The 9395-nt window shown below is 47.7% G+C and overlaps 2 protein-coding genes across 2 annotated transcripts; both read right to left on the bottom strand.

The window, feature by feature from the left end:
- Positions 1 to 4577: 4577 nt before the first annotated feature.
- LOC308521549 (uncharacterized protein C2orf78-like) lies at positions 4578 to 6443 on the bottom strand (the record flags this gene model as incomplete). The annotated part of the gene is made up of 1 exon (XM_081094622.1): positions 4578 to 6443. One exon carries the CDS (start codon positions 6441 to 6443, stop codon positions 4578 to 4580), a length of 1866 nt encoding a protein of 621 aa, XP_080950748.1.
- Positions 6444 to 7136: 693 nt separating this feature from the next.
- Positions 7137 to 9012, bottom strand: LOC308521548 (uncharacterized protein C2orf78-like; the record flags this gene model as incomplete). The annotated part of the gene is made up of 3 exons (XM_081094621.1): positions 7137 to 7147; positions 7301 to 8038; positions 9003 to 9012. 3 exons carry the CDS (start codon positions 9010 to 9012, stop codon positions 7137 to 7139), a joined length of 759 nt encoding a protein of 252 aa, XP_080950747.1.
- Positions 9013 to 9395: the final 383 nt, after the last annotated feature.

The raw sequence follows: 9395 nt of genomic DNA, 5'->3' as shown, positions 1-9395 counted from the left end.
TTGTACAGGACAAAAACATTCATGTGGATATTTTAGGTTCAGTGGAAAAGATGTTGACACATTTTGGTCTCATTTTGTATTAAGACAACAGACAATTTACATGTATACACAACTTATCTAGTGCAACAAATGCAAGGCATTTTGCTCACTACAGGTATAATCTTCAATATATTTTCATTTTCTTTTATGTCATATTAGCTCAATTATATAAATCATTGGTGTGTTTGCAGAACAGAGATTGTCGTTATGCTGTGTGTCAATGCTCTGGTTTTGTTCATTTGTTTTTTTCCTAGTCGTACTTTTTATTTATTTATTCATCTTTATTGTTGTATTAGAGATGTCACCTTTATTTTCTATTTTGTCTTTCCCTCCATGGAACCCCTCCACCCACCCCACTCTTGCCATCCCGCCTTCTACCTTCACCACTCCATTTTCTGTGTCCATGGGCTATGCATACATGCATACAAGTTCCCCAGTTCATCACACCGCACCCACACCCCCACCTTCCCTCTAAATTTTGTCAATCCGTTCCATGCTTCTATATCTCTAGGTCTACTTTGCTCATCAGTTTATTTAGTTCATTAGATTCCACATATGAGTGAGATTATGTAATGCCTTTCTTTCTCTGGCTTATTGAGCTTAGCATAATACTCTCCAGGTCTATCCATGCTTTGCAAATGGTAAGAGTTCTTTCTTTTTTTACAGCCGCATAGTATTTCATTGTGTAAATGTACCACTGCTGTTTTATCCACTCATCTGCTCATGGGGACTTGGGCTGTTTTCCAAATCTTAGCTACTTTAATTTGTGCTGCTTTGAACATAGGTGGGCATATATTCTTTTTGATTGGTGTTTCTGGTTTCTTAGGATTTATTCCTAGAAATGGGATCACTAGGTCAAATGAAAGTTCTATCCTTTTATTTTTTGAGGAATATCTTTAGTGTTTTTCACAGTGATTGCACCAGTCTGCATTCCCAGCAGCACCCTAGTCTTATTTTCAAAGATTCCACCATGGTAAGACATATTGCATATTTCTCCCTTGAGGCGTTTATCTTGAAGCATCATGAACTAGCTTGATCTGATGGATTTTGTGGAGAAACTTAAAAAGGGGCCTGTGAAAAAGGACACTGTGGTGAGTTATGCTGTGCACACAAACAAAAGGGACAGATGTGTACAGTCAGCCCAGTGTGGCCTGGGTGCCTCTGTTGTTCTTCCCCTGGTTAGTGCTTTTCTCACTAGCCCTCTTGTGACTGTGAGAAGACAGTGCTGTGTTGCTAACCCAGGCTTCCACAGGGTGGGGAAAAGTAGGTTTACAGTTGTGTGTGTGGAAAATAGTACAATTATGTATAAATAATCATACAACCATAAAGTCTGTGTTTCCCATACTCAACTGTAAACCTACTTTACCCCATGCTATCTATGGATTAAGCTGGCTTGGGGGAGGAAGTCAATGAATCTAGTAGTTTCTCTTGATGGTAAGCTTTTAGGGTGCCTGGATCAATCCACCTTGGGCTTTTTACTTCCATTGTGTATGAAGTGTGTGACCCAAGAGGCCAAGAAGCCAGAAGAAGATAGCTCCTACAGATGGAATCTCCAAAGCCACATTTTTCATTTATAGGCCAACATTTCATCTTATGAGATACTAGAGGCCCGGTGCACAAAAATTTGTGCACTTGGGTGGGCGGTCCCCTCAGCCCGGCCAGTGCCCTCTCTCAGTCTGGGACCCCTTGGCGGATGACCACCTGCTGGCTGAGGCCTGCTCCCTGGGGGACTGGGACTAAGATGGCAATCAGACATCCCTCTGGCAGCCTGGCAGCCCTCGGGAGATGTCCACTTGCCAGCGGGAAGCAGACCTAAGCTGCAGTCGGACATCCTTAGCGCTGCTGAGGAGGCAGGAGAGGCTCCCACCACCACCGCTGTGCTGGCAGCCATCAGCCTGGCTTGTGGCTGAGCAGAGCTCCCCCTGGGAGAGCGCACTGACCACCAGCGGGCAGCTCCTGCGTTGAGCGTCTGCCCCCTGGTGGTCAGTGTGTGTCATAGTGACCAGTCATTCCCAGTCCTTCTGCTGTAAGGGTCAGTTTGCATATTACCCTTTTACTATATAGCAGGGGTCCTCAAACCACGGCCTGTGGGCCACATGCAAATACAAATATTGTAATTGTTCCCGCTTCATTCTTTTACTTCAAAATAAGATATGTGCAGTGTGCATAGGAATTTGCTCATAGTGTTTTTTTTAAACTACACTCTGGCCCTCCAATGGTCTGAGGGACAGTGAACTAGCCCCCTGTTGAAAAAGTTTGAGGACCCCTGCTATATAGGATAGAGGCCTGGTGCATGGGTGGGGGCCGGCTGGTTTGCCCTAACTGGTGTCCCGGATCAGGGTGGGGGTCCAGCTTGGGTGCCTGGCCAGACTGGGTGAGGGGCTGATGGCTGTTTTCAGGTTGTTCGCACCCCCTTTTGAGTGGGGGTCCCCACTGGGGTGCCTGGCCAGCCTGGATGAGTGGCTGATGGCTGTTTTCAGACTGCCCGCACCCCCTTCAGGGTGGGGGTTTCCATTTGGGTGCCTGGCCAGCTTGGATGAGGGGCTGAGGGCTGTTTTCAGGCTGCCTGCACCCCCTTTAATGTGGGGGTCCCCACTGGTGTGCCTGGCCAGCCTGGATGAGGGGCTGAGGGCTGTTTTCAGGCGGGCCAAGCCTGCAACTGAAGCTCCCAGTCACTCCTTTTTTTCTTTTTTTCTGTTTATTCTGGGATTTATTTACCTTCTGTAATTGAAACTTTGTTGCGGCTCCAGCTCCTAGGCCAGCTGGCTGAAAGCAGGTACCTGGGGTTTGTTTAGCTTCTATAAGTGCAACATTGTTGCTTAGACTGGAGCTCAGAGCCCGGCTGCAGCAGCCTGGGAACCTTGGCTAGCTCCATCACTGGAGCAAGCAAGCCTCATGTTCCCTTCAGCTGCCTGGCTGCCAGCCGCTATCTTTGTTGGCAGATAATTTGCATATCGCCCTGATTAGCCAATGGGAAGTAGAGCGGAGGTATGGTCAATTACCATGTTTGTCTATTATTAGATAAGAAGAGTTTTTTCAAAGATGGTGCATTCTTACCTGAGAAGAAATTGTGGGAAGTGTTGCAGTGTAGAGATATGGCTTAAAATTATAAATTTTTTCAAGGCTTTCCCTCTTGGAATCCTGAATTACATTGCCAAATTTCTGATGCTAATATGTAATATGAGACTAACACTACGAGCTAAATATCTGCAGTCCAGACCAGTCTCTTCTTTTCAGTATTCCCATGGAAATCATGGGAATCCCCAGCTACTGCAGTGAGGGGGCTCTCACCTGAGACCCAGTGTGCCTATTGCTCTTGCCAGTGGACATGGATGCTTCCCGGGATTTTTCTCTTGGGCTTTGCTCAGTTGATGGTGGTGTTTAGACAAGGCGGCATGTGCAGCCTGGGCTCATGCAGCAGGCCCTAGCTTGCCCTTCAAGTTAATGTTTAGGCTTCATCTGACGTTTGATCTCATGCACCAGTAAGCTCTGGATGCTGTGTTCTGAAAGCCAGGTGGGCGACCTATGGCCACTTACAAATACTGAAGCCTTCAGAGACAGGCCTCCAATGGAGGCTTCACTCTACTGCATGCAGTGTGACCTCAGCCCATTACTGAACCTCTCCGGTAAAGTGACACAGGGATACTGGCCTTGCATGTTGTGAAGGTTAACTGAAGTGGTGTACTCATGGGCCTGGACCTAGGTGTGCAGTCAATGATCATTTATTTCCCACGTCCTGTCCTGGGTGGGCCTCCTACTGCAGACATTCACTTCTGTAGGCCCCTGTTATCAGCTTCCCCAGGATAACTCTAAGCCCTTGCCACTCATCTGGTAGATTCCCCTAATTTGTTCTCACTTTCCCCAACTGCAATCATATATGCATAAGGCAACCCAACCCATAGGAAATGTGTCCCGAATCTGTTTTCTGAAATACTTATCTAGTGGTCATGAGACATAAGGCCAACTTCCCAAGAGACTTTTTACATTGCTCCTGGTCAACCTAGACTCAGCTTCTGCCCTCTCAACTCTATTCAAATTTTCCTCTTTTAGCACTCATCTCAGATCCTGCTTCTCACTTCTGCCATACACCCACCTCCTGCTTCTCTTTATAGATCCATAACCTCTCCCCGCTTTTGGCCTTTCTGGCCATGGCCCAAGTTCCTTTCTTCCCACGGTGCTTACCCCCTGACCCTCATTCACCGATCCAACTTCCAGTTCTTTCCTTATCGTGCAGCCTTTGATCCTCATACCCACCAAAGAAAGAGCACAGTTAACAGCATCTCAAAACACAAAATACTTCTTTATTATTAAATGCTAATTTATAATACTTATTCAATTTTATTACGTTATAAAATATACCAAGATTGAGAAATTTCTATCTATCTATCTATCTATCTATCCATCTATCCATCTACCTATCTATCTATGTATGATCTATCTATCTCTCTATTGTCTATCTATCTATCTATCTATCTATCTATCTATCTATCTATGGAAAAACAGCAGGTACACAAAAGCACCAGTACTCCCAGCATCTCCTACATCACATAGCCATAGTACAGAGAAATGTCCATTTCTTTTTCCCTGTCAATGAAATGCTGCATTTCCCCCAATTTGGCAGCATTCTCACGCTCTAGTTGAGCCTTCCTCTTCATGGCCTCTCGATCTGGCCTCTGCTCATTGGTGATGGGTGTTGACATGACTGGCCCCCGAACCTCAGATTTCCTCCACGGAATTGGTTGGAGGGCGAAATCCTGGAGTAGATAGTGGTTGTGAGGCTTGAGCGGAGCCCGGGGCTGGCTCACAGCAGAGTGAACAGGCTCCCGCTGGAAAGAAGCACAAGATGAGGCTTTGTAGGTCCCAGGCCTAGAAGCAGGAGGCGGAGGGACACTAGGGCAGTCGCGGTTGTTCAAACCTGCTCCAGCTGAGTTGGATGATACTGGCTGAGCTGATTTGGCAGGGCCTATCAAAGATGCAGGAGTTGGCAGGGATGCATTGACTGCAGCAGGCTTGGCAGGGTTGGTCACAGCAGGCCGACATGATGCCAGAGACTGTGGCCTGCGAGGAACAGGTCGAGCTTGAGGCTTGTCCATGGTTGGAAAAACCAATGGCACCAGCTTGACCTTCCCGGGAGAAGGCAGCTTGTCCTGGGATGGAGGTGGAGCCCCTTTGTCAGCACTTGCATATGGTTTTTGGGGATTGACTTGAGTTTTCACAGGACCTTTGCCCTCGCGGGGAGAAACCAGCCATGGTTTGGTAGCTGGGCGTGGCTGGGGGCCTTTGGGGTTGCTTGAGTTTCCCAGGGCCCGCAAGGAAGACAGGTCAGCTTTCTCATCCCTCTTCTTGCCCAGTGCATGGAAAACCTGCACAGACTCCAGCATGTGCATACCGAGGCTGCTGCGAGGCTTTTTGATGGCCTCTTGTGGCAACTCAGGATGACTTTTCTTCCTCTTCATCTTGGGAATGGCTGGCTTCTCCTCGGCCTTGACTTTGTTCCCTGACTGCTTCCTCTCCTCAGCTCTCTTGGAGTAGTGTTCCTTGTTTCTTTTGGCGTTTTCCTGCCCATGTCTCTTCGTATTGCTGGTCCTGCTGGCTGCAGCTTTCTGAGGTTTGCTGTTAGAATGCTTGGCCATGTTCGAAGGAGCCCTGCCACCAGCTGCAGCATTGCAAGGAACCAGTTCTCCCACAAACACACAATCTGGGCTCTCGGGCTTGATCTTGGCCTTGGGAGCATCACTGATAGACTCAGAGGCTTTGTGTTTGATCTTCCTGCCTTGATCAGAGCGCGTCTTTCTGACACTTGACTTTTTCTGCACTTCGTGCAACGTGAGGCCCCTGGTGTCTTTGGTTTTGATCACCTTGGGTCCTTGGGGCTGATCAAGGTCATCCAAGGAAGTTAAGACCTGTGGAAGGTGAATACCCTCCACCAGGGTGTCGATGTCTGCAAAACTGTCATTAGATTCAGTCCCATTTTCAAGTGTCCCTTGGTCCTTAAGACTCAGGCTGTTCTTTCCCAAACCAGAGTTGTCACAACCAGGCTGCTCCTCTTGGCCAATGGGATCAGTGCAGGCCAGCACCTGTGGAATGTCAGGGGCTTCTAAAGGGAGCAGTGGAGCAGCTTCGCTTTCTGTTGGGAACTGGTACCCATTCAGGTGCTTGGGAAGCTTGGTTTTAATATTCTCCACATTCTTATTCTCTTTCTGTTCCTGGCTTGGAGCTGGAGGCAGTGCCAGGAGGTGACTAGGACTCTGGACGAGGGGTGCCATTGACATGTCCCCACTCTGAGGTGGTGGATAACTCTCAAGTACCTGGATATGTCTGTTACTGCCGGACTTGAGGAATTCTTGAGTAGGTGGTAAATAAAATAGTTGGCCTGGAAGTTGCAATGCCAGGGAAGTCTCCATCACTACAATGGAATCAAGGGGAAGTCGGTCAGTCCCTGGCAATAAGATGCTCCCTCAGCACCACCATTGCAACAATCATGTGCCTTCCAACAGTGGGAAAGGCATCCCTACAAGCTCTTTTGCAGGATCATGAACAGCATCGTGTGCTAGGAGATAAAAGGCAACTGTTCTGGTTCTTCATGGTGACCATTTGATGTCATTTTTTTAAAGGATTTTCTTTGCATTTCACAGGGTTGTTATAAGTCAAATAAAAAATAAAAGTGATTTTTAAGAAATGTTTCTCATTCTCATATGGAACCCTTGTAATTCTCTCTACTTTCCTGAGTGAATGAAAACACTTCATACCAAGGACTAAGACAGGGAATGGAGCTCTTCCTGACCAAGTCTATAAGCAAGGGGAGATAATGGCCTGTTTGCTTTGGACAAGATGTTGGAACACATGATCCTAAATCCAGGTGTCAACTCAGGAAGTGATGGAACGTTCAATGGGCACTATCACAATAATGTACTGAAAGGCCTCAGAAAGAGACTAAAACAATAAATCAAGGGAGTTTCTTGCGGCATTGTAGTACAGGAGGACTCATCAGGCAGGGCAGTGGAAAGTGTGGTGTCCCTTGGTATGCTCTTGGAGTTCTCCTACATGGAGCATCCATGGCTGTTAGTTTCCCACCTTCCCACCTCTGTCAGGTGTCCTCATAAGGAGTCTGACAATGGGGGGCATTGACTGAGGGTGGTAGTGGTGAAAGTCACAGGACTTACATTCTACCTGTCTGAGGACTCACCACTTCACAGCTGCAGATTGACCCTAGTTTTGAATGCTGACCTTATTCCTCTTCCTTGTGACTGTTTGGACTCACCTTGAAAACCTGTCTGTGTGATGGGATGAGGAGGCACAGAGTAGCAGATTCCACAGGTGGAGGCTGGTGGTATCATACTTGTGGACTGAGCCTCCTTTAGCACCATGACCATCCCTGGGTCAGGGACAGAGGCCCTGCTCTCTGTGTAAGACACAGAGCCATAGGACTGCAGGTAGGGACCACCCTCTTCAGAGAGCAGAGGGTCCATTGTGCCTTGATTGTAGTAACACACATGATTTCCCACCTGGTAGGGATGTGACAGGCTCTGTCCCTGAATGGGTGCCCCCTGAACAAGGTTGACAGAAAGTGATGGATACTGAGGGGCCATATTATAGGCATCTGAGTGTTTATCACACTGGGACGCCAGAGACATAGAGGAGACAGTTGTGTCCTGGTCAGTGACAGTCACAGTGAAGTTTCTGAGTGATGATGACTTCTTTTCAGTGTCTCCTGTAAGAGCCCACTCAAAAACTTTCGGATTGGAAGCAGCTGGAATGGAGATTGGGCTCTGGCCAGGAATTTGAGACAACATGGTTGTGCAAGAATGTTGGTAAAAGTGGGCACCACCCATGAGAGGTTGGAAAGAGGCGCCAGAGGCTGATGGCAGGAGCCATGGTGAACTGTTGGCTGGAGCAGAGGCACTGTAGAAATTGCAGACACTTCCTGCATTGCTCTCCACAGGAAGAGAGCGTTGCAGAGAGGTTGAAATTCCAAGGAAAGGTGGATTTTTGGAATTCTCTGTAGGGAACAAGAGGGTGATGAAAAACATCAGAGAGATTGATAAACAATATGTGTGAAAAAGCAGCATTATTTTAAGATTGTTGCTTTCAGCCCTAGCTCTTTTGGTTCAGTTGGATAGAGCACTGGCCAGCGAGTCTGGGTTCAATTCCAGTCAAGGGCACAAGCCCAGGTTGCGGGCTCAATTCCCCAGTAAGGGGCCTGCAGAAGGCAGCCAATCAATGATTCTCTCTCATCATTGATGTTTCTCTCTCTCTCCCTCCCTCCCCCTTCCTCTCTGAAGTCAATAAAATAGAGATATCATGTACTGGTGGGGTCCCTCAGCCTGCCTGTGCCCTCTCACAATCCGGGGCCCCTGGGGCGATATTGGACTGCTGGTTTTGACCTGAGGGATGTAGTAGTGCAGGAAGCAGCAGGTGGACCGGGAAGGAGCCCGAGCCAGGGCCAGGCGCTGGGCAGCTCCAGCTTGGTGGTAGTGGCAGCACTGCCGCAGAGGTGGGAGAGGCTCCTTCCACTGCAGCTGCTCCAGTCATGAGCCCAGGTGTCTGGTGCCCATCAGTCAGCTGAGCGGTGCTCCCACTGTGGGAGCACACTGACCACCAGGGGGCAGCTCCTGCGTTGAGCGTTTGCCCCTGGTGGTCAGTGCATGTCATAGCGGCCAGTCAACTGGTCATTCACTCTTTTGATCATTCAGTCGCTTAGGCGTTTATATATAATATAAAAACTTGAGCAAAAATGTACACAAGACCCAAGTGGTGTGGTTCATACATTGTTCTCCAGGCTAGAAGCAACCACTCCCTGACCTATCTCGCTCTTGAACCTACAGCAGTATTGATTTGTATGCTCTTTCCTAGAATTAAAGCATTTTCGAACCAGAAGTCCTTGGAGAATCCCTGTTCTAGCATTCTCATTTCACGAGTGAGGAAACTACGGATCGGTTCTCTCCCTATGTTAGTATTAGTACCTGCTTCCATCACCTAAACATCCCCACTTCCTTGCCAGAGCTCTGCGCATTACACTGCCAACATGTAAGAGCAATAGAACTTCTGATGCAGATGTTTGTTTGTCCATGGGAAGACAGCACATCAATTGTCATAACAATCTTCAGCGTCTCATTTTGCCTGTGCCCTTCACGTGCTCTTCCTATAATTCTCATAGAAGCTCAATGCAGTTGGTAAACTTAAAGGGTGTTTCTTACTGTCTTTATGCCTGATTTTTGATCCTACCTCAAAATGGCTATCTGACGGTGAGTTTCTCATAAGTGAGGCACGTGGCAAATGTCAAAGTCTAATAAATTTACTGCAGAATGAAGTTCTGTTTCATACATCAGTATCATAAAAGTAAATATTGCCTATTC

Source organism: Myotis nattereri (assembly GCF_964212035.1).
Source record: "Myotis nattereri genome assembly, chromosome: 6".
In the NCBI taxonomy this organism is placed as follows: Eukaryota; Metazoa; Chordata; class Mammalia; order Chiroptera; family Vespertilionidae; genus Myotis; species Myotis nattereri.
This window is presented reverse-complemented; position numbering and strand designations above follow the sequence as displayed.